Source organism: Lagopus leucura, unplaced genomic scaffold (assembly GCF_019238085.1).
Source record: "Lagopus leucura isolate 7727_CA_CO unplaced genomic scaffold, USGS_WTPT01 Super-Scaffold_702, whole genome shotgun sequence".
NCBI lineage: Eukaryota > Metazoa > Chordata > Aves > Galliformes > Phasianidae > Lagopus > Lagopus leucura.
The window spans coordinates 8,095,697-8,121,030 of record NW_024962254.1 but is presented as its reverse complement, the minus strand read 5'-3'; the positions used below and the strand labels follow the sequence as shown (position 1 = coordinate 8,121,030).

Below are 25,334 nucleotides of genomic sequence, written 5' to 3'. Positions count from 1 at the left end.
GCAAGTCATGACGAAGCTTAAAGGTTTTTATCAGCTTCGGGTAGAATTTGACAACAAAAAGTTATGCCCACATACTGAACCATGCATATAATCATGTATTTAACAGTTTCTCTCATATATACACATTTAATGAAACAGGTTTTATGCCAGCAACAGATTAATAGCAAGAGAACTGCAAAGACCCCATCTGAATCCAAGTGTGGATTTGAAAACAGACTGTGAACACTTGTACCTGCTCACATCAATAACAAAAAAGAAAAAAGAAAGCAGCTCAAGAATTCACAAGCAGGCTCTGCAAGAAGTGCATATTTATATGTGAGTGTTTGCCTTCTCACTGCAGAAGCAGTTCTCCTAACAGGTCACAGCTGGTGCTGCAGACAGCATTATTCAGCAGCCCTTGCAGCTGAGGGAGAATTAAGTTCATGTTATCCACACCTCCCGCTGTATTGGGTAGCAAAAGGTCCTTACACCTCTTGTCTGAACAGGATGCAAAGGTGAGGAAAGTCTGAGAGAAGCACCAAACCCTGAATGAATACATTAAATACTATTTTAAAATGTAAAGTGAACTGTAAAATGTAAGGGAGGTAGAAGGACTGAAAATGAGTCTATAGATTCCAATTTTCTCAAAGGATATTAGTGAGATTCAGGGTGGCTGACATTCTCAGAAGTGCTTTGAAGAATGATACCCATCATTCTGGACATAATTCAAAATCATTACATGCTTTCTCCTCAATCTCACATAGCTATAACATAAACAAGCTTTTAAACAATGGCAGTAGGAACAGTTGATGAAATGAGGACTCAAACCAGTGTTCTTCCAGTTCTGTGATTCATTATCCAAATACTTCAAGCACCTAACTCATGAGGCATTTCAGCTCAGAAGCAATTTGATACCAAAAAAGTCAGGCATAGCTGAAAGTCACAAAGTGCAGAGCAACTTTGTCAAGGTTCTTGAAATGTGAAATGTGTTTTTTTTCAATGCTATCATGTGTTTAAAAGTCAAGAATTCAATTTCTAGTTTCCACTGAACTGACACAGAGGATTCCCCCGACCTCAGCCGGCATGCAAACAAACAGCAAATACTTCAAATAAAGACACTGTAATGGTACAAAGAGCTATGGCCCAAGAAAAGCTGACTTGTAGTGTCTATTCTGCATCCAAATATATTTCCAATTTATCTTAGTGAAAGATCACCCTATAGTCTTCCAGACAGCTAAAATAAGCAAGTTGAGTTTGATCATGTTTTGAAAGCATTCTGAAAACCCTGTTAAGTCCAAACATCTTCCTCTTGAAACCGCAGCCGCTCTGGCAAATACCGACCTACAGCTTTCTTAACATTGGTCATTTTGGCAGTAAAAAAACAGGTGCTGGTACCTGGCATCAGATGTCTGCTTTGCCTACCTGAGCCAAATGGAGCTTCTTCAGGGCATGACTTCCTCTGAGATGCGCCTTTTCAAGCTGCTCTTTTCTCTCCCTCTCTGCCTCTTTGTGTAGCTCCTTCAAATGCTTCACCTCCTCTTCGGCTGCCAACCGAGCATCTGGCTGGCAGACAATTACTAGTTTAGTCCACTGAGTTCTTCTGGTAGTTTAAAGTGTACTTAACATTAAGTGAGTAATTCTGTAGCAAAAACACTTGGGATTTACAGAAAAAGCATACAGCACAATACGAACCACCTTCAAAGACTTTACAGCATTCAGTTGCAAGCAGGACCAAACAATATTCATACAAATGAAAGAAAAAAAAAGCAAACATGCACATTTTAGAAGGGTTGGGAATCAAAGTATTCTAGTTCCAAACTCCATAGAGACAATCATTCATCCATCTTTTATTGCAGTGATTATTTTTCCCACAATACCAGGTAAAAACAAATAATGCCATCAGTATTACAAATTCACTACCTGTATGTTTAAAGGTTTTAAATAAGATCAGAAATGTTTCCATTTTCATTTGAGAAACCAGAAAAAAATCTGCAAGTTTAAAGTACAAACTCAGTAACACCTGAAAATCAAAAAAATAAAATAATTTCAAATAATCAAGGCTATAAAGATAAACATTCTGGAGCTTTCCAAAAATTCCAAGAGTTCAGACCAAAGCACCCGCTCTTATCACTTAGTCTTAAAACTCATGAACAAGAACAATGCCACTGGAGAGAATGCTCAAAAATTCATGAGTCTCAAGAGAACTCCATCTAAACAAAGGTGATAGCAAACAGGAATTCAGACTGTGGTCTCACATCACAGATAAGCCAAACAACAGACCACCACCCCTAAAAGCTGAGTTCTTACTCCATCTTTTACTTTTCCAGCTCCTCCTTTTCTGATCTAACTTTGGTCTGGGACTGTACTGTAAACCTGAGTAAACCTTTTCATTTGGCATAGCTCTATTCAAGATTCTTTTCCCCAAATCAGACTTTGCCAAGTTAAAGCTGTTGAATGCATGAACATCTGAGCACGAATGAGAAGTAAAGACTGCGAGTACACAGCTAAAAGAGGAGAAGAGGAAAAAGCAGGGCAAGGACAACAATTAACTTAGCATAGGCCTTAAAATGGAAGCCTAATTGCTAAGGTGATATCCAGATATGGAACGCAGTACAAAGAAAGAAAGGTGGCAGTGTACATCACAAACACTGGGGAGTTAATCACCTGTTGTGCATCCATTTCTCTGTCTGCATAAGGTTCTGAAATGTGGTAACGTGTAACAGAAAATTTGCCAGCACCGTGGGCCTTCATGGCAGCAATCTTCTTCACTTCCAGATTCTAGAAAGAAAAGTACAGATAAGCCATAGAGAACAGCTTCCTCTGGCAAAGCAGCTAAATGAAAGAGAAATGAGCTCCGCACTTAAATTAGTATCAAACAAAAGCAAAAAATTAAAAACCAGAAAATTATCTCCAGAAAACATTGTCATTTCACTCCTTACATACATTTAATAATTTAAAAAAATCGTATCAGCATAAAGAATACTTAGAAAGCTTAATAACTGAGAGCATCTATCAGCACGCAGCAAACTCCTCCACAGACGTTGGCATTCATCATGGAGCTGCGCCTTCCTCCTTCAAGAGCATCAGCTTAGTTCAGAAGTGCTTGGGCTTTAATGCTCCAACACACATCCCACGCAACAGCTGCCATGGCCACCTGCATACAGGGCAACCTCAGACCCACAATATCATTACACATAATGGTAAAAAACCTTTCTCAAGTACAGACTCTGTATATAGAACTCAGTCCATTATGTTCAGTTTGTTAGACAGCCAGGAAAAAGAGCATTTTCCATAACCTCACTGAAAAGTGTTCACACAAACAGCACCAAGATTTTTTTTAATGTTTTAGGAATGCAACCACATGTCAACTCTTATCTGAAAGACATTCTGAACACTGAGCAACCAGATCTCCTCTTATATGGCTCAGACCAATGCTCTCAGTGGGAAAGAAATGAGGTAACTCCCCAAGGAATAACCCCAGACACTTTCTATCACTTCAACACTTGCTTTAATCCACACACAGTCAACTTTTATAGTAAGAAAACGCTGGGCAGCAAATAAGATCTGCACAGGAGTATGCAGTAAAGGGTACAAATAAAGGTATGTAAGTATCCCTTCCTTTAATCATTCTGAAAACAGTGAGGATCAGTCCTTACTCAGTTTCCCCAGATGCATCAGTTCCCTATCTTTCAAGACACAAACCTATACCTCATGTGCTGAGTGGAGCTGGGAAAAAGCTCTCATTGCAGTGGCTCTGAGAGAGACTAGATTAGTCTTTCCTCAGTAAATACCCAAATTCTTTATTTTCTTGTCTGTGGTCTGAATATTACTAAATGTGATGGTCTGAAAGGTCACAATGTGTTAGGCAACAAACTCTGTACTAACAAATTCTGTATTCTAAGAGTTCTGTTAGTAAATTTATCTCAAAAGTTAACTACACAATGAAAAAGCACAGCATGTTTTTTCCGTAGTACAGATCTACAGTTCTACTGTGACTTCTACACATATTCAGAATATATCTGAACTCAAAAGAAGCATGAAGGAGATGCAAAGTCATTCCCCTAAAAGGTACAGCACAGAATAAAACCACTGCTTTTAGCCCTGAGTTATTATTTTTCTATCAAAATTCAACAGCTTACCATACTTTCTGTATTCCCTGCAAGAAACAGAAGAAAGACAATAATAAACACAGCAAATAAGGCAGAAGAAAACAAAATACGATGCTTACTGCTGAGCAGCCTGATCTAGCAGGTGGCAACCCTGCCAGCACGATCCTTAAGGTCCCTTCCAACCCAAGCCATCCTACGAGTCCATGACACTCATCACCACGACAGACAAGTGAGGCAGTATGTGCATACTGAGATAAACCACAGAGTCACCACAACTTTTAAATGAAAATGAAATTACAATAAGATTCAAGCACACATCAGCCATAAAAACATCTCCTGACTATGAGAAATAAAATCCACACGAACAAGAGATAAGAAACCAAAACAAGTACTGAAGATCAGAAGTCTGTTAATACATAATTCATTGACTTTCTTGATTATCACCAAACCACTCTCCTTGCAGTATGAAAACAGCAATTTCAGATATCTCACTGTGAGGAGTCAGAGCAATGGAGCACTGTATTGATATGGTATCCTGCAATGATGCACTACACCATCACAAATACACACCTCAAGAGGATGTGGAGGAGGAGGTGGCAGGTTTGCAACTCTAGCTGCTCTTTCTCTTTCCACATCCAGGGCGTGCTTACGTGCATCTATTCGTCTTGCAAATAAAGGAAGAGAGAAAGAAAATGATTTAAGAACCAATGACAGCACTGAGCAGAATAATAAGCAAACCAAAATTTTTTATCAATCATTCCATTTAACTGCCAAGAATAAGCAAGCATACGGCAAAGTCAACAGATCTGAAAGACAGCACTGAAAAATTAACCTTGTGAAGTAATGCAAAAATGTCAGTAACATACATGTTTCTTGAGATCAAAGCCAAATTGCACTTTTCACTTCTGTTTTCAGAACACCCCACATTGCTGCCACATATTTTAATTGCTCAACAAAGCTAAGCATTGAATCAGTAGGTGTCAGCTCTACTCAAGCTCAGCTATCCCCAGGAATACATTCTTGGGGTTCACTTGTCATGCCTGCTCAGGTTTGGGCTGTGTCAAATGCAACAGGTCCTTTTTTCAAGTAACTTCCCATGGTGACCGACCTGAGCACACAGGCTACGTGTCACTGGACAGCTGCCTGCCAACTGCGGGGACACAGTGAGCTGAAGGGCTGCCTGGCCTCCAAGAGTGGATCAGGTCTGCTGGTATAGCTGGCACTTCAGTCTTGGATGTAAAACTACAAATGTTATCAAAACTTATAAGTCTGTCCACAACCACACTTGAACACAATAATCCATAATATTTCAAAACTAAACAGCTCCAAACATTAGGAATTTTGCCTTTCACCATGTAACACCATTGAAATACACTCTGTGCTTCATGAAACTAAACAGCTGTTGCATACCGGGCTTGTTCACGAAGTAATTTCTCTTTCTGCAACTTCTGCTCTTTCAGTGCTTTCTTATGTCTCTTCTCTGCTCTTTGCTTCCTTTCCTCTGCTTGCTTTGCCAGGGCTTCTAAATCAGGTTCCTTAACAATAAGGATATTGCAAGCATTTAACACACAATTTTATTTACTTCTCATACTATCAGTATCAAGTTCAAAATTAAATACTTTAGTAGGAACCAGAAACCTGAAATTCTTCCCCACCATATTAGAGTAAAAATTCTCTTAATAATCACTTTTTCTCCTCTGCTATCTTCTCTATTCTCCTTTTGTCTGCTGCCAACAGCAGAAAATTTGCCTCAGCCAATGTAACCAAATACTGATTTGGAAATCTTAGCATCTCTCTTAATCTCCTCGTAACAACAGTAATATAAACATACCTGCACATCTTAGTAATGCTGATTAATCTGTGAAGATAAGGCACCTTACTACCTCTTGGCCATTAACTACAACAATTACGTATCAGTGCAAATCTATGGATTTTTCACCCAGCAACCTCAGAAGTCCCTCAAACTGAGTCTACACAGAATTTTGAAACAAAGACAGTTTAGTTCACAGCTGCAGAATGGAAAAGCAACACAGTCTGCAGTCTGTGCAAAAGCCTCTGAAGCCCTTAACAGTACTTATGGCTGGAGGTCTAAAGAAGTGAATAAAAAAAAATGGAATTTGACTTCTTAAGCATACAAAGAAAACTGCGAGATGGTAAAGACAGGTTAGGCAGTGAGTGGCACATCTGAGACAACAACTCACCACGTGCATTGCAGTTAAGTACCACGGTTATCTAACATGCACTGCCATGCTAACAAAGGTTAGATCACATACACATAATTCAGGAGTTTGCACAGCAAAAGCTGCAGCAGATTGGTTTGCTGGGACATTTCATTTTCCAAACACAGAAAGTTGTACAAAATCCCTGGAAAAAATATACACAAAACCTACAGACTCCAACAGGCTTCTAAAAGTAATTCAATGGGTTATCTACGCCCAAACAGAGAATAAGGATCTCCCACCAGCAGCAGTGTTGCTCTAAATCTTTCCCAACAAAAAGTCACATTCCTTCTCACCAAGCACAGCCTCATGGATAAATATCTGCAAAAGTAAACATTCCATTCTTCACTCCTCAGACTCAAAGACCAGGAATATTAAAACAAACAAACAAACAACAACAAACCAACCAAGAAACAGGCAATCTCAGTACTTCTAGAACATTGAGTATTTCTATGACAACAACATTAAGCTGTTTACTTACATTCTCCTTGGCTTGTCGGTGACCCTCACCAACAGCTCTTAAGCTTGATAAAAACAGTTTTTCTAAAGCCTTCATCTTCTCCTCTTGTGCTTTCTGCCATTCAGCTCTCAGTGCCTCCTCTAACTGATGTAGCTTCTCTTCCCTCCTCTGCTTTACTTTCTGTCTTATCTGCAAGGATATATACTTCTGTTGCTCTCTAACCTGCAGAAATAGAAGTCATGTCTTGTCAGTAACATTAAAGGGTGCAGTACGGTTTTTAACAAGTATTTCCACAACACACTCTACTTTTGTATCCTTCCACTTATTTACTTTTACATTAAAAATCTATCCAGAAAATGCCTTAAACGTGCTATTAGCCTTTTCCAAAATGAATAATGTATTCTAAATTTAATCTTCATTAAGAGCATAAAGTGAACGAGCAACAAACAGCAGACATACAAAATGCAAAAACTGCCTGGTACAGCCTTCATACTCAAACTACAATGCAATAATTTAAAGACTTCACACAACACAACACACTCTAAAGAAACTCAGAACTGTACTGCCCAATTCAAGCTTGTTTACTAAGTTTGTTCTCTGCCTTTGTCAGTAAAACTCTCTTCTCTGGAGTACATGCAAGAAAAAAGACATCTTAGAGAATGTTAGTGTATATGATTTTTGAAGGTAGGAAAGACTGGGACAGCTTGTACAGGACAGCAGAGGAAGGCTGGGGAAGGAAAGAAATATATTAAAAAAAAAAAAAAGGGGAAATAGCCTTGTGCCCTTACAGCAGCACAGCATAACAAAAATGAAGAAAATAAGACAATGAACAGGCGCTCAATTCTAAAAGGAGCAATATTTAAAGCATCAAGAACTGTGACATCATAGAATCATAAGGTTGGAAACGACCTGCAAGATCATCTGGTCCAACCACCCTCCCACTACCACAAGCACTAAACCATCTCTCGTAGCTCCTCATCCAGATGCCTCTTGAACACTGCCAGGGACGGTGACTCCACCACCTCCTTTGGCAGCCATTCCAGTGCCTGACCACCCTCTGAGAGAAAAAGTTTCTCCTAATGTCCAACCTCCTCTGGTATAACTTCTGGCCGTTTCCTCGGGTCCTACTATTTGCCTGGGAGAAAAGGCCAGACCCTTTTGCACCACAACCTTCCTTCAGGAAGTTGTGGAGTGCAATGAGGCCTTTCCTGAGCCTCCTCTTCTCCAGGCTGAACATTCCCAGCTCCCTCAGCCGCTCCTCATAAGCCCTGTGCTCCAGACCCCTCACCAGTTTTGTTGCCCTTCTCTGGACACATTCCAGGGCCTCAGTGTCTTTCTTGTAGTGAGGGGCCCAAAACTGAACACAGTACTCGAGGTGTGGCCTCACCAGTGCTGAGTACAGGGGGATGATCACCTCTCTGCTCCTGCTGGCCACACTATTTCTAATGGAGGCCAGGATGCCGTTGGCCCTCTTGGCCACCTGGGCACACTGTCAGCTCATGTTTAGCCGAGCATCAACCAACACCCCCTGGTCCCTTTCCTCTTCACACTCACCCAGCCACTCATCCCCAAGCCTGTAGCATTGCTGGGGTTGTTGTGGCCAAAGTGCAGGACCCGGCACTTGGCCTTGTTGAACCTCATCCCATTCACCTCGGCTCAGCGATCCAGCTTATCTAGATCCCTCTGCAGGGCCTCCCTACCTTCAGGCAGATCGACACCACCTCCCAACTTGGTGTCATCTGCAGACTTACTCAGGATACACTCAATCCCTTCATCTAAGTCATCAATGAAGATATTAAACAGGATGGGCCCCAGCACCGACCCCTGGGGGACACCACTTGAAACAGGTCGCCAGCTAATCATAACAAATCATAACAGTTGATCAAGTGGAAAGCTGTTCAGGTCTGGATTTGCCTCAGCTGGCTTATTTGTGCTCCGCTATGTGAAACGTCAGAAGAAGAGAGACCTGCATGCTGACTGCCAACAAACACACACACAAAACCACAGTGCAGTTGTCAGGGAAGCAGTAGTTCCGGAACAGAGGCCCACGTGCATGTAACAAACTGAGAAGGTACCCACAATAGAAATATACACATACTTGTAAATAAACGTGGCAATGGAAAATAATTCATAAGCTAAATCTAAGCCTAATATTATTACAGTGAAGAAGCTAGCTTATATGAAATAAAACTTATTTTCCATTATGAAATAGACAACTTGCAAAAATGGAAGCATACTTGCTGCAGCCTCAGCTTTCTTCTTCTTTCATATTCCTCTTTCAGAAGCATGGTTTCTTCATTAGGACTAAGCCTCAGTTTCCCAACTTTTGATGCTTTCCTCTTCATCTTCAGAAACAACCAATTTCTAAAGGATAACAGAGAAAATAGAGATTTGGATATAAGTGACACAAGATAGCTATAAGGTAGGAAAAAAACCAAACAATGTATTACCATAATCTTACAAAACTATCGGGGTACTAAGAATATGAGCTACAACTGTTCATGCCTGTTCCATTTGCATCCAACAGCTCTGCCAGCCACAAACAGCAGTTCCATGAACTACTGTCACACAATCTCCCATAGGGAACCTGCTTTACAAGGGGAGCTGGACTTCATGATCCCCAAAAGTCCCTTCCAGCTCCTTTGGTTCAGTGACTCTATGTAGCAAATGCTGCAACAGTATTACTTTCACAATCTACACCATGCATTAAAAAGTCACACCTGAAAGTGAATAACAAGCACCATTCCACTCCTTGGAAGCCAAAAAGTTATCACAACCCTCACCACACAGTTAAAGCGGGCTGGTCACAGAATCACAGAATCACCCGGGTTGGAAGGGACCCCAAGGATCATGTAGTTCCAAACTCCCCCTGCCTAGCAGGGCCACCAAACATACACATTTTGATCAGGTTGCCCAGGACCCCGTCCAACCTGGCCTTGAACACGTCCAAGGACGGGGCATCCACAACCTCCCTGGGCAGCCCGTTCCAGGTCACGTCTTATATTGACTTATACTGAATTATTAGCATAACAATAGTGAGATGTAAGAATCCTGTGACTGTTCAAATGTTGAAATGTTGAAATGACTGTTCACATAGCCAACTGCAGCCCAAAGTTTTCAAGTTCAGTACAGGATAAAAAGGGACAAAAGTTTGTGGTTCCTGCCAGCTGTCCCTTATTCAGCTGCTGAGGAACAAATCAGAAGTTTCACAGAATCACAGGAGTTAGAAGGGACCTCTGGAGATCACTGATTCCACCTCACTGCTAAAGCAGGTTCCCTAGAGCAGTTTGCACAGTGAAGTGTCCAGACAGGTCATGAATATCTGCAGAAAAGGAGACTCCACCACCTGGGCAGCCTGTTCTATTGCTCCATCACCCTCAAACTAAAATTCTTCATGTTTACCTGGAACTTCCTGTGTTCCAGCTTTAGCCCATTTCCCCTTGTCCTGTTACCAAGCACCACTGCAAAGAGCCTCACCCCATCCATTTGACTCCTGCTCTTTAGGTATTTATAAACAGTGATAATATCTCCTCTCAGCCTTCTTCAGGCAGAACAGCCCCAGATCGTTCAGCCTTTCCTCATACAGGACATGCTCCAGGCCCATTTTCACCTTTGCAGCCTTCCTCTGGACTCGAAATTATCTCTGCTTTTCTTGAACTGGGGAGCCCAGCACTGGACACCTCTCCAAATGTGGCCTCACCAAGGCAGAGTAAAAGGTAAGGATTACCTCCCTCAACTGGCCAAGCTCTTTTTGATGTACCCTAGGACACATTTGCCTTGGCCACCAGGGCACAGTGCTGGCTCATGGCTCACCAGGACACCCAGATCCTTCTCCTCAGAGCCCTCTTCCAGCAGATCAGCCCCCAGCCCACGGGTCTCCAACCCTCTGGCTTTGCCTGGGCCTCATTGAGTAAAGAGGAATTGAACTGCGCTGCATACACATAAGTTGCTCCAAAAATAACGCCTCCTGTTATTTCCACAGAAACTACAATCAGTACAAAAAGCGCAATTTGATAGAGCAAATTTTCATCTACAAAACACTATTTTCCAACATAATCACCACCATTAACTGTGTATTTTCATCAGTGATCAACAAGAGCCTGCATGCCACACCCAGTGTTGCCACTGCTGAAATTCACCAATGCCTCACTGTGCTCGCATCTACTGTTTGATCTCCACAAAAGGTTCAGCAAGCACCAATGAATGCCAATGGGTGCCATATTTTCCACATGGAGGAATTCAGTGACACACCTCTGCTTCATCTACACTTCCATATCAGACACCATTTTGTCAGACTGCCCCTCTGCTGCCTTTTGTCACACAGCAACAAAAAGTAAAAGGACACTGACGGGAACGTTCACCCTCTGTTGACCAACCCACCAGCACAGCCCTGACTGGGCAGAAAGCAGCGGGGAAGCACGCAGCAAACCGAACTAAGGCAGACTGCTCGCGAACGCCTCCCGCCCTTCAGCCCCTCACACCAACCCTCCTCCAGGGCCGAAAAACGTCAGGGTTAATGGGAGAACCACCCCCCGTTAGTGAGCCCTGCCCGGAGCCCTCCCTGATCACCTGGAGCCGGGGACAAGACGGCTGGAGAGAACCGACGAGGAGAAAAAAGAAAAGAAAGGCACAGTACGGCACGGCCCCACACCGCCTCAGGGCCCAACGGCCCACAGCTCCCACCTCCCGCGACACAGCCAGCAACCAATCAGAGCGAGCGCGGCGGGAAACCGAGCGGCCCGGAGTCTCCGGCTCTGCGCACGCGCAATTCCCTTCTCTCCACTTCCCGCTCGCCGAGACGCTACGTGAAGGCTGGCGGTGCGCATGCGCTGTGGCGGCGTGCCTTGCGCCGCGCAGCCATTCTCCAGGGGTTGGGCAGCAGTGTGGGTGTTTGGCAGAATCACAGAAACATCAAGGTTAGGGAAGACCTAAGATCATCCAATCCAACCATCCACCCATCACCAATAGTTCTCACTACACCATGTCCCTCAACACAAAATCCAAACGTTCCTTGAACACCTCCAGGGTCGGTGACTCCACCACCTTCCTGGGCAGCCCATTCCACTGCCTGACCACTCTTTCAGAAAAGTAGCATTTCCGAACGTCCAGCCTAAATCTCCCCTGGCGCAGCCCGAAGCCATTCCCTCTAGTGCTATCACCAGTTACATGAGAGAAGAGGCCGACCCCCAGCTCACTGCAACCTCCCTTCAGGTGGTTACAGAGAGCAATAAGGTCTCCCCTGAACCTCCTCCAGACTGAAGACATGGCGGCTCCTCGGTGTCAGAGGGGTTTGTGCCCAGAGTTCTGTGTCTCTGCAGGGGTTCAGTGTGTGGCACTGTGCATCAGTGCTCAGCCCAAGGTGGCAGGGATGAGGGGGGCAGGCAGGAGGACCACACTGCTTCATGGCTTACCTCAGCGTGCCTGGGGAGCGTGCTGGGCTGAGTTTGAGCTGGGAGCGCTGGGAGTGCGTCCGGCAGCCTTGGTTTATGAGGAACAGCCAGAGTTCGTTACTGACAGGGAGGAACGAGAGGCTGTGCTAGAGGGCTTCTTTGCATTGAATATTTCCTCAGGGCCTGAGCTTCTGCTTCTAGTAGGGCAGAAACGCTTGTAACGCTTGTTGGGTGCAGGAGGCAATCTGCTATCTTATGCTGAAATCACAGTCACAGAATGGCTTGGATTGGAGGGGACCTCAAAGCCCACCCAGCTCCAACCCCTGCCATGGGCTGGTTGCCCCCACCAGCTCAGGCTGCCCAGGGCCCATCCAACCTGGCCTTAAGCTCCTCCAGTGGTGGGTACCACAGCTCTCTGGGCAGCTGTGCCAGGGCATCAGTGCCCTCAAAGTGAAGAATTTCCCCTCATATCTATCCTGAATCTCCTCTCTTTTAGTTTGAAGTCATTTTCTTAACCCTGCTCTCCCTGATAAAGACTTTTTCCCTATCTATGCTTTAGGACCCCTTTAAATGCTAGTACAAAATATGACTGGTTTCTATAGCTGTTTTCTCTAGAGACAGGAAAAAGTAACTTTTTACTACCAGCTAACCAGCATAGTAACCCACTGTACTGTGCCCTACAGGACCAAAGTCAGCAGGGCTAAGATTACTTCGTAAAATGTACATGGTATTGTTGTATGTGGATGCATGGCTGCACATGAAACACTGAAAATTAAAGGACTGCAAAACAAAAGACACAAGAGTAGAAGCATTAAGGGTGGAAAAGGTCACTAAGACCACCATGTCCAACCATCAGCCCACCATGCCCACACACCATGTCCCTCCGTGCCACATCTCCACGGCTCTTGAACACCTCCAGGGACAGTGATTCCACCATCTCTGGGCAGCCTGTTCCAAATAGGAATAGGAATTCCAAGTTGCTTAGGAAGAAGAGGTTACACAGCTGTCATACAGTGCTGAATCGCCTTCTTATTCAGAGACTTGTGTGCTATGGGATCATTTAGGGAGATCATTTGCTTTCTATGAAGCAACTTGCTGCAAACTATTGGCTGTAATAGCTGGTTACAAAGTTAATACCTGATTGTACCTTAAAGACAACCAGATGTTTCACAATATGCGTATTGAATACATTAAACTTAAGCAGTGTCCTTCCAAATGTATTTTCCAGTCTCCTTATTGGATTTTTTTGTCCTTCAGCATTTTCATTTGCAGTGCTCTCCACAATAACAGCTCTTCTAAATAGCTTTATCCTGCAGGTCAGCAGGTAAAAAAAAAAAATTGAAGACAGTCTATTAAGAGAGTAAATGAGATTATAGATTTTATAGCTCACTTATAAGATGTGAAAGAGGTCAAATATATGCTCTAGAAAAAGAGAAAAAAGTTGTGAAGCCTACGTGTACTGGATAAGAACTTTATTTCAAAGGTGTTTTCTAGTCAACATACTTCAGAATTATTTCTGCTGTCCCTTAATTTCCATACATATACTTAAAAACAGAGATTTAGCAGCTGTTTTAATATGATAATGCTTTCCATGTTTTAATACACCTGTTTGAATTACAGTATCACAGGCTGATGTTAATTCTTTCCTCTTTGGAAGTAGGTGTGTTCCTTTTATACAAGCTGTGTAGTGATGCAGTGGTATGGACAGCTGGGTGCATATGAAACTGGAGATAATAGTTCCCATAAAGTTCAACCACCAGTCATATTTCTCCTATGGGTGAAGAAATGTAGTTAGAAGAGTTAGCTACAACTTTGCAAAATAGTTAGGGGGAAATCTGAATTTATTTCCAGGACAGGCCGTCAGCTATCTTGGAATATGGCTTTGAAGAGCAAGACCATCCATACTTCCGTACTGCAGAGAGCATTTGTTTGACCAACCTATGAACGCAGGAGATGCTGGCACAGATATGTTGTCTTGGTATGCTCTGTTTTTATGGATCTAAGATCAATCTGAGAGAACAAATTCCCTGCTCATGGGCATGATGAATAGACCAGCATGGATTTATCTCTTATTGCCACACAGGGGTGCTTGCTTATTTCTATGTTGTAAATTACCAACCTGATCTCCTTCTATGATCTAGTGACCCATCTGGTGGATGAGGGAAAGGCTGTTGATGTGGTCTACCTAGACTTCAGCAAAGCCTTTGACACTGTCTCCCACAGCATTCTCCTGCAGGAGCTGGCAGCCAGAGGCTTGGATGGGTACACTCTTGGCTGGGTAAGGAGCTGGCTGGAGGGCCGGGCACAGAGAGTGGTGGTGAATGGAGTCAAATCCAGCTGGCGACCGGTCGTGAGTGGTGTTCCCCAGGGGTCGGTGCTGGGGCCTGTCCTCTGCAATATCTTTATTGATGACCTGGATGAGGGCATCGAGTGCACCCTCAGTAAATTCGCAGATGACACCAAATTGGCTGGAAGTGTGGATCTGCCTGGGGGTAGCGAGGCCCTACAGAGGGATCTGGACAGGCTGGAGAGCTGGGCTGGAACCAATGGGATGAGTTTCAACAAGGCCAAATGCCGGGTCCTGCACTTCGGCCACAACAACCCCAGGCGACGCTACAGGCTTGGGGCGGTGTGGCTGGAGGACTGCGTAGAGGAAATGGACCTGGGGGTATTGATTGATGCTCGGCTGAACATGAGCCGACAGTGTGCCCAGGTGGCCAAGAAGGCCAATGGCATCCTGGCTTGCATCAGAAACAGTGTTGCAAGCAGGAGCAGAGAGGTGATTGTTCCCCTATATTCAGCTCTGGTGAGGCCGCACCTGCAGTACTGTGTCCAGTTTTGGGCCCCTCACTGCAAGAAAGATGTTGAGGCCCTGGAACGTGTTCAAAGGAGGGCAACAAAGCTGGTGAGGGGTCTGGAACACAGGCCATATGAGGAGAGGCTGAAGGAGCTGGGAATGTTCAGCCTGGAGAAGAGGAGGCTCAGGGGAGACCTCATTGCTCTCTATAACTTCCTGAAGGGAGGCTGTAGTGAGCTGGGGGTCGGCCTCTTCTCTCGTGTCATTAGTGATAGGACCAGAGGGAATGGCTTCAAGCTACAGCGGGGGAGATTCAGGCTGGACATGAGGAAGTATTACTTTTCAGAAAGGGTGGTCAGCACTGGATGGACTGCCCAGGGAGGTGGTGGAATCACCGACCCTGGGGGTGTTCAAGGAAAGGCTGTATGTTGTGTTGAGGGACATGGTTTAGTGGGAGCTATTGGGAATAGGTGAACGGTTGGACTGGATGATCTTTTAGGTCTTTTCCAACCTTGGTGATTCTAGGATTCCATGATTCTTTGCTGGCTGCTATACCCCTCACTCTTATGCGGGAAGGATGGTCTTTGCAGGCTTTCCTGCCTTTTTAACAGAAAAGGTTTTCTGAGATCTGCTAATGGAACAGTACAACCACCTGACAGCTCACCCTTGGCAAGACTTGGCACTCTGCAAGAATTCAGTGTTCTCCTTGATAAACTCTGAAAGAAGAGCTCTAAAGAAAGTGTGATATTCAGACACTCCTCCCCCTCACACCCCACCGGAGAGCTCCAACAGCTCATTAGTTGGTAATGCAGTTTTTTGTTTCTTGTCTCCTTCTTGCTGATTACTGAAGTGTCTGAATAAAAGGAAAGCTTCACTCAGTTTGAATTGGCTATTCTCTGCATTCAGCATTCCTTGGTGTCACATAGCATGTTATCATATGCTCTTAAATGTTTCCCTATGGTTCATTTTGTTTTGATCTGTGATTACTTCTGTCATGCTGTTTCATCTTTTTTAGCACTTAACAACAAATATCTAATTATCATGACTACCAGGAACTAACAGGATGTGGTTTTACAAAGATTTGCAATCTTCCAGTTAATACGGTCTCAAAATCACAATGTGTTTTTGTTAAACAGTTTGAATTAAGTGCAATTTTTATATGTAAACTTTGCAAAGACAGATGGTTCCTAACAAAAAGAAAAAGCTGATCTTCATTATAGAGACTGACTAATACAGTGTGTGCAGCCCATGCAGGCACAGCCTACAATAGTCTCTGCCCGAGACTGATTTTGAATACATTTTTGAAATAAATTTTCTTGACAGTTGAGGAAGAGTAACGTTCATTATTATGTTCCTTGGCTGCAGAGTTACACATTCTAGTGCCATACTAAAACAATGCCTGTATAGATTCCCTACATGCAGCTTCTAATCATTAGAAAGATGCTACAGGATAAAAGAAAACTAAATAAAAAAAAAAGCCACTACTATTTCTCCAACCTAAACTGACTTGCTTTATACTATTTACCTTCTCCATTTGATTGCTTGTGTTTGTTATAAGTAGGAAGACTAGCAAAGGGAGTCAGAAACTGGATAATGCCTTTTGGCATGAATTTTGCCTTGGCATTGTCCAGCACATTAAGTGTATATTGAAAAGTGTCTTCAGAAGCCTCATATTCTCTCAGAAGAGCATCCAAATGCTGTATGGTGAGCAATAAAATTAATATAAGAACATTCTGAAGGCTTTAGGTCTACAAATTGTCAAGGAACACATTAAAGGTTCTGGATGATATTAGAAGGAAAAAAGAAGAATAAATGTTCAGCTTTGGCCAATTTAATAAGTGATGAAAGGATCCAATCAGAACACTTTAAATGTCTCAGTAGTCATTTACACATAGGTCAATGAAAGCTGTTTGCAGGGTGCTGCATTTCCCAGCTGCTGGTTTCTGCCATCACTGGCATCTTCTGCACTGGCTGAAATAGAGTGAGATACAGAATATGGGTTCCTCTCAAAAACGTACCTGTCATTATCCTCAGATATCCATTAAAGTACCGTGGTATTCTTTATGAAATACCAACAAAATGTTCATGGAGAAAAGAGTTGATCCTGGTTTGATCAAGGCCCACAGTCTGAATCAAACAGACTATATGATCAGACAGCCCTGCGATATACCAAGTTACCATCCTATCACAAATTATCTTTGATGTTTTCTTTAGTAGAAAGAAACTGATTCTGTAGATGGAGTCATTAAAAGGCTTTATGGAAGGAACATGTCTCAGAGAGAACCTTAAAAAGTCAAGCTTGGTAAAGAAAAATTTACAAGGCATGAGAATGGATTTATACCAGGATGAGAGACCTGGAAAAAAACTGCGAGTCAGCGAAGTAGTATTTTAAAGAAAGCAGTGAATTTGTAACAGTGTTAGATTGGTTCTTCTTGCTTCTGTTTTTTTCTTTGTAATGGAAACCAACATCTCTACAGACAGGGAGATGATTCTTTGCTAAATATTAGAGGATCCAAGGAGAGATCAAGGAACAAAATATCTCTAGTGACTGAGGTAAGTTTAGCATCACCTGAGAGAGGAAAATCTGTAAGAGAAGCTGGTTCATGACTTAGATGCTAGCTTGGCAAACTGGAGTCTGTTTTCTGGGAGATCATAGATTTTAGAGCAGGTATTCTCAGCTTAGTCTCTTAGGGCTCAGTCTGATAAATGCAACTGAGCTCCAGATCCTGATCTTGATAAGCCTTGCTAAACTGCTGAAGAAATTAGAATTTTTTAATCCTAAAAGTCCACAGACTTCTAGTCTTGCTTTTACATGCTCAAGTTGTTCTGATGTCAGCAGTGCTAACAACACTTGTTGGGCAGAAGAGATGACTAGAGACCAGACCTCCCATTTTCCATGTTTTGTCAGAAGAACCTGATTTCAGAGTCAGCTGCTCAATCTCACCATGGCAAAATTAATAGTATATATATTTCAGGCACAGTGGCATGGGTTCACAGGAAGAGGCAGACAATCCTCACCGGCTTCCTTTCCTAGAAAGAGATATACCTGATGGTTAGTACATCTCTGCGAAATATGGCTCTGAGCTGCATGGAAAAACATTCGATCTGCTCCCTCTGCAAGGGCTGTAATCACCAAAGTGCTGTTCCTACTGTCTGCTCCTATTAGGGGGAAAAAGGGAACTTTGACCAACTTTTTTTATGAAAATGTGGGTTTCTATGTTTAGTAGCCAACTGAGGACAAGGGTATATTTCCTGAAAAGCATCTTCCTGCAGGTGTGAGAGGGCAGATTGAAGGTGCATTCCTTGTGACAGCAGTTTCTATCAAGCTGTGCTAGGTAGCTGCAGCTTTGACTTTAAGTGGCTGCCTGTAAGTGTTCTGACATCCCTGGCTCATACACTGAGTGCTCAGTAATGCCTAGGAGCTGCATGGGAAACTGATGCACCAACCCATGTGATCCTACAGCAGCCTCACAACTGGAGGCTTCTGTTGGATCAGACATTTTATTTCCGATAATAAAGTAACAATGAAATCATTAAAGGGGACTGAAGCAGTAGTGGAGAAAGACCAGGACAGCAGTATTATTTGATCCTGTAATGTCCTTGGCAAAGGAAAACTATTCTTTCCCACCGGCCCAATAAAATTACTTCAGTCTGCTTTCTTAAGTGATTGTTGCTTGTCTATAACTTTATTGCTGTCCTTTTTAGAGGATAGTTTAATCATTTCACATTTATAGATGCAAAGTAATAACCTTAGATTTACATAGAGCTAATTTCTTTCTTTGTGAGTGGGTTCTGTAGGATGTGTGCAATTAAGCTTCAGAGGGAGGATACAGGAAACATGATTAATGGATCAAAGAGACACCATCTAAGGGAAATGCATATGATGCCAAGAGACATAATGCCTCATTTCATAATAGTTATGCAAATATGCCAAATGTTGGAGAATTCAATTAATATTTGACAAATAGATATTCTGTGATGCAGGATAAACACATACTGAGGAACAAATAAAGCCCTATTGCATGCCATCTATCAGCTTCCTCTCACGCAGACTGGGTTGGCTGGTCAGACAGCTCATTCCTTTGCAGGTAGCAAAGAGCAGCTAGGCATGAATCAGTGCCAGACAGCATTATATTTTGGATGAAGGAGAATGACCAAGGTTAAATTTTATGCACACGAGGCCAATCAGCATTTGTCATTGTGTGTAAGTCTATTGCTCAGTCCTCTGCTCAAAGCTAGATTTTATACCACATTAAATAAATGTTGTTTTGTGATAAATGAGACAGAATTATACAACATCAGCCTTCTTAGCAGCAAGGCCACGCTGCTGGCTGGTGTTCAAGTTGGTGCCCTCCAGGACCTCCAGGCCCTTTTCTGCAGAGCAGCTTTCCAGCTGGGTGTACTCCACGTGTTCCCTCCCCACATGTTGGACTCTGCAGTTCTTGTTGAACTTCAAGAGTTCTGCCTGCCTACCTCTTCAGCATGTCAAGGTTTCTCTCGATGTCTGCACAGCCCTCTGGTGAACCAGCCACTCCTCCCCGTTCTGTGTCATGTCTGGGATTACTGAGGGTGCACTCTACCTCCTTCATCCAGATCATTAACAAAGATGTTGAACAGGACTGGATCCAGTATTGACCTTCGGGATACTTCACTTATTCCTGGCACGGACTTTTTTGTGCCACTGTCTAGGCGTGGAAGTTCAATCAGTTTTCAGTCCTCAATTTTTTAATTTTGTTCTGAATGTACTCGACCCTGGTGAGGCTGCACCTCAACTGCTGTGTTCAGTTTTGGGCCCTCACTACTAGAAAGACATTGAGGCCCTGGAGTGTGTCCAGAAAAAGACTACAAAGCTGTGAGGAACAGGAGCAGGAGTTTTACAGGGAGCGCTGAGGGAACAGGGATTGGTCAGTCTGGAGAAGAGGAGGCTCTGGGAGATCTTATCACTCTCTACAACTGCCTGAAAGGAGATTATGACAAGATGGGGGTCAGCCTCTTGCTTAGCTAGTGACAGAACTAGAAGGAATGGCCTCAAGTTGCTCCGGGGAGGCTGAGGTTGGATATTAGGAAAAATTTCTTCTCTGAAAGAGTGGTTAGGAGCTGGTGGAGGTGGTGGAGTCACTGCCCCTGGAGGTGTTCAAGAGACATGGAGATGCTGTACTAAGGGACACTGTTTAGTGGGAAATACTGTGTTAGGTGGACAATTGCACTGGATGATCTTGGAGACCTTTTCCAACCTTGGTGATCTTGTGATTCTATGATTCTATAATTGTGAGCAGTGCATATATAGGTGCTCTTGAGTTCACCTGTGCATCATTTAAGTGTCTATTTTGTCTTTGCTTTTGACTGTAGGGAAAGATATAAGCTGTATTTTGTACTTTGAGACATGTGTTCAATCATTTTGATTCACTGTGGTCAAGTCACAAGCTCTTAAGAAATCCTCACCTCTTCTGCTAAGCCATCTGTTTAAATCAGACATAATAAATTTCCATAAACGTTGATGTTTTCCCAAATTCATGATTTTTTTTAACAAGCAGTTTTGCTGTGATCTCTGAGTTACTGCTTCTAATAGATGACTTCTCTGTTGTCAGAGCTGATTCTGCTCTCAAAATCTATTAACCTAACCCAAATGCACATTTTAGTTACATGTATCCTGGCAGACATCCACCACTGGAATCAAGTAATGAGCACCACTGAGTATTTTTCTAATTGGACATAAAATTCATAATTTTATCATACAATACAATCCAATTAGTTATAATGAGCTCTTTTTCAGGACAGGTTGTCCAAACCAGTGCTATTGCCAGTTCATAGAGGCTACAGGAAAAATCACTTGATTAATTTATTTCCAACATTAAATTGTTATAGGAAATATTGTGGCTTCTTTTTCTTTTATCATGTGGATATCCAAGCACCTGATTTTGGAAAGAAAATCTCTTCCCAGTGTGTAATTTTCAGCATTTGTTGTAATACCTTTGCTTCTTATCACAGATATTTTTGCAACAAAACATGCTTTAGCTTGTCTTTCTTATATCACATCGATGAGACCACTGTAAGCAGTCTGACAATGTGGAACCGGTAGCAATGCTGCTATCACAGCATAATTGTACAAGCCAGCTTGAGATCCTGTTTAAATATTGTCATTTGGAAGGAAAAAGGAGATCCAAACACTTAAGAAAGTGATTCCCAAGGAGCGGTTCTCTAATCAGGGGATGGAATTTTATGTAGCACCTCTCTGGTTGTTTGGCAGGCCAGCTTTTCCACGGCAACAGCAGTAATGGGAGCAGCTCTGTGGGATGGCCTCCGGAAGTGGTGGCCTCACTCCCACTCTGCTCTTCCCTGTGTGGTCTTCCCCCACATCATTCTCCATCCACTTTATTCTGACAGTGCACTTGCTCAAGTTGCATCACTTTCCAAACTTGCAAAATAGGAACAATACAGTTATTTTTTGTAAAGTGCATTGAGAACTGAAGTGCAAAGCATTGTTATTGCAGTTTTCCTTGCTCCCAGTTACTTTGTGACAGTTTCACAACATCAAATCTTTACAAGTGTAGATAACAGCAGGACAAGGGGAAATGGTTTTAAGTTGAAGGAGGGAAGATTTAGGTTGGATGTCAGGGGGAAGTTCTTTACTATGAGAGTGGTGAGGTGCTGGAACAGGCTGCCCAGAGAGGTTGTGGATGCCCCATCCCTGGAGGTGTTCAAGGCCAGGTTGGATGGGGCCCTGGGCAGCCTGGTCTGGTATTAAATGTGGAGGTTGGTGGCCCTGCCTTTGGTGTGGGGGGGGGGGCCGGGGGGGTGTTGGAGCTTGAGGATCCTTGAGGTCCCTTCCAACCCTGGCCATTTTATGATTCTGTGATTCTGTGATCACTTTGTCAATTGCTAGTTCTGAGGTATTAAGAATTAAAGTTACATTCTAGTTTGCATTGGATAGGTATATGCCAGGGCTTTCATGTCTGGTACCCTCACTACTTCTTACAAAGAAGGTTCTCGTTTATATACAGGAATAACAAGACAGGAAATGTTCAAAGGATTGCCTGAAAGCTGCAGGTCACTCCTGGCAATCATTAACTTTTGGACCACTGTTTTGCCCATGTGTATTTTATTCCTCCTCACCGTAGGTATATAACAACAAATTGCTTTGCAGAATGAGAGATGCTGATTTTAAACTTAGGACGTTCTCTTTGACTTGTCACAAATGAACAGCACAGCAGAGGATGTATGCATATTTTACACTTAGTAATGTTTTGCTGTTCATTTATTTATATGCACCTGGGTGCTTTCCCAATATAACAGGCCATACTTCTTTTTATAATGAGAGCAGTCATGGAAACATCGCACAAGGTGCTATAATGAAAGCCAAAATATTATGATGGCTCTTTAGCAGAGTGGGCTGAGCATGATACCTTGTGTGCCGTTTCTTTCAGCTGTACAGTACAGTTTCTTTCAGCTGTACAGTACAAATTCTGCACTAACAGTGTAGTAGCATTTTACACAACAGAGTCAACATTCCCTAAATATCCTTGTCAAACCCCAGGAGAGAGGAGAATGCCATTGACCTCTTTTACAGATGAGGAAGCAACATTGGAATTAGCACTGTAACTCCACTGATTTCCTGGAGTTATTCCAAATTTACACCTGTAGAAGTAATACAGAAATGAAGCTGAAGCCATTTGCTCGCAGCTATCCTGTCACACAGCTACACGCTCAGGATTAAAAACTCAGCGCATCAATGCTTCCTTCTCCCTCACAGTAAGACTTTCTACTGAATCATAGAATCATAGAATCGCTCAGGTTGGAAAAGACCTTCAAGATCATCGGCTCCAACCACAACCCAACCATACTACCCTAACTCACAACCCTTCGCTAAATCACGTCCCTGAGCACCACATCCAAACGGTTCTTAAACACAGCCAGGCATGGTGAGTATGATGATAAATGGCACGCTTATATCTTGAGCCAGGGTCATCTGAAAACAAACAGTGACAGAAACAGAATCTTACACTGTTCTACCACTCTGTGCCTAGAAATAATAGCCCTGTGTCCAGCTTTGCGTCCTATGGAAATAAATGAAGAAATTGTTTTTTATGAAATTCCATCTGACCAGCAATGTGAATGTTTTTTCTAGGTAACTTTAACAGCAGGGAGGAATAATGGGCTTCTGAAGATTGCCAATGAGCAAAGAATGTGAGTTAAAAGCCTTTTTATATGCAAATACTTTATTATGGAGGGTTTTTTTCCACTTTTTTTTTTCAATTTTTGAAAGCAAAAGCACAATGGGACATCAGTTACTTTCATTTACATATGAATACCCAGAATTCACTTTCAATTTGCAGCTATTCCAGGGCCCTTGCACTACCTGACTGCATTTGAGGTCTGGAGTGAAGTGGGAGTGTACCGACTCCTCCAGACTGAGTGCAGAAATAAGGGGCCACGCTTTGCTGCAAAAACTGAAAACCTTTTTGCAAAATATCTGTTCATTTCAGAGTAAGTGTGGCAACAGCATTAGTTGTGAGGAGGTACAACTTGAAAACACAAATACAACTCACGTTTTCTACTTATTTCTATTGTATGCATTCTAAAAATGGTTAGCTGTCAGCTATTGTTTACTCACTGCAGGTTTGGGAACAGGAGCTGAAATCCAGCCTTACACTGAGGATCAGGACAGAGATTGAAAACAAGTCTAAGTCCTACTCCTTAATTTCCATGTTTGAGTGGCACTCACCAGCTGAACGGGCAATGACTGCACAGGGCAGCCCCTTGCTGCGGCTGAGCCATTCCATAAGTGTTCTAATTCCTCCTTGAAATTAGGTGAGAGGCTTAAAGAAGGTGAGTGTAACCAAATTTTGAGTATTTGAGATGAAATAATACTGAATCTGCAGGCATCAGAACCAACATTAGGTCCAGCTTGTATGTAATGATTCATTGACACCAGTGACACCATACAGATGTAAATTTACATGGAATCTCCTCTGCTGAGATTAATATTCCAACTGAGTTTGATACTCCTGATGTTTAAGTTTTGAAAATCAAAATAGGAAATAAAACACTTACTTATTCAGAAATTGTTTCTCATCTGAAACACCTTCCAAGGGTAAAAGTCAACAAGAAAACCAATTAAGCTGAAGTTGCCAAGGCCAACTCTGAGTCAGAAAATTAAATCTGTTCAGATTTCTACAGAACTCCAGAGACTGTTGTCCATTTCCAGAACTTTGCTTGAGACAAGCGGAGACTGAGAAAGCTTCTCTAACCTTAAAAACAAAATGTATCTTTTAGGAATGTATGTATTGATTTCTTTATTGTGACTTATGCAAGTAATAATTTACTGTAAAGTTGCCAAAGAACAATTCGCTAAGAACTGATATTCAGAACCTCAACTTGTAAAGGCAGTTTGGAAAATACTTATCACTGTTTCATTATTTCCATCATCCACAAGTGCTGCTTTCCTTTCTCTGTCAGAGATTTCCTAGTACAGCTATCAGGTGGGATCTATATCTGTCTCACACGGCAGCACTTGAATGCATGAGAGATGCTGGTGGGTCTAACATTCTGGGTGGGAAACTTCTTTTGTAAACATAAATAAAAACCTTACTATATGATGAGTAAGAAAGTGTTTGGATTTCCTGAACCTTGAACTGTTTTAGCCAAATAGCCAAGAAGGTGGATTCTATCTCACGGGCTGATGTTTGCTTATTCACCTTTACATTTAATTAATTGGAGTAGTAGAAAACAATGAGTCTTAGGTGATAAAAACTGAGATACACAGAGAATGTGATATGTTTTCCCTAAGGAAAATCAGTGATCTACCTGTGGATTTTTGGTCTACGTGGTGGGGATGTGACCCCACGCTGCTCTGTCTCTTCTCTGCCTTTTCCCCTGCACCAGGCATCAGCTGAGCACCCCACACCACAGAATATTCTTTCTCAGGCTCAGATAACACCAGATACATGCTGTGATAACTTACCCAGGGCTGCATTCTCCCAGTTCACACAAAAGCACTCAGGCTCCTGTTGAGCTTCCTTCCTAGCAGAGGCTTGTCATAATGCAAAATGGCAGGTCAGTCTGGGCTGTGGTAAGATCAGCCAGTGCTTACCTAGCATGTAGGCTCCTGATGCCTTCAGAATTGTGCTCTCATTGTCACTGTGGCTTTCAGAAGCACAGAGCAAGAACTGAGGAAAACCCATGCTGCCAAGGTGAGATTCCTTACAGGATCTGTGTTACAAATTCCTTAGGAAACATACTATCAAGTGTTCAAAGACAAGTGTTTGCACAGCTTCTGCAGTAGCAGCCGAATGAAGGGCCCAAAATTTAGGGATTTTTGGGTTATAATAATGCTTCCATTTTAGAAATAAAAATGTTCACCTCTCTTCTCTTCAGAGACCT

At 42.8% G+C, this 25,334-nt stretch overlaps 1 protein-coding gene across 1 annotated transcript in view; it reads right to left on the bottom strand.

Moving 5' to 3' along the window:
* CEP295 (centrosomal protein 295) overlaps positions 1 to 25,334 on the bottom strand; it is a 72,996-nt gene that overhangs the window by 29,976 nt on the left and 17,686 nt on the right. Inside the window, exons 3-10 of the mRNA XM_042862456.1 lie at positions 16,480 to 16,651; positions 11,337 to 11,421; positions 9,005 to 9,131; positions 6,789 to 6,989; positions 5,499 to 5,623; positions 4,659 to 4,752; positions 2,644 to 2,757; positions 1,402 to 1,542 (exon numbers count right to left, since the gene is read on the bottom strand). Of these exons, the coding sequence (XP_042718390.1) occupies positions 1,402 to 1,542; positions 2,644 to 2,757; positions 4,659 to 4,752; positions 5,499 to 5,623; positions 6,789 to 6,989; positions 9,005 to 9,131; positions 11,337 to 11,421; positions 16,480 to 16,651 (1,059 nt within the window). The remainder of the gene's footprint in view (positions 1 to 1,401; positions 1,543 to 2,643; positions 2,758 to 4,658; positions 4,753 to 5,498; positions 5,624 to 6,788; positions 6,990 to 9,004; positions 9,132 to 11,336; positions 11,422 to 16,479; positions 16,652 to 25,334) is intronic.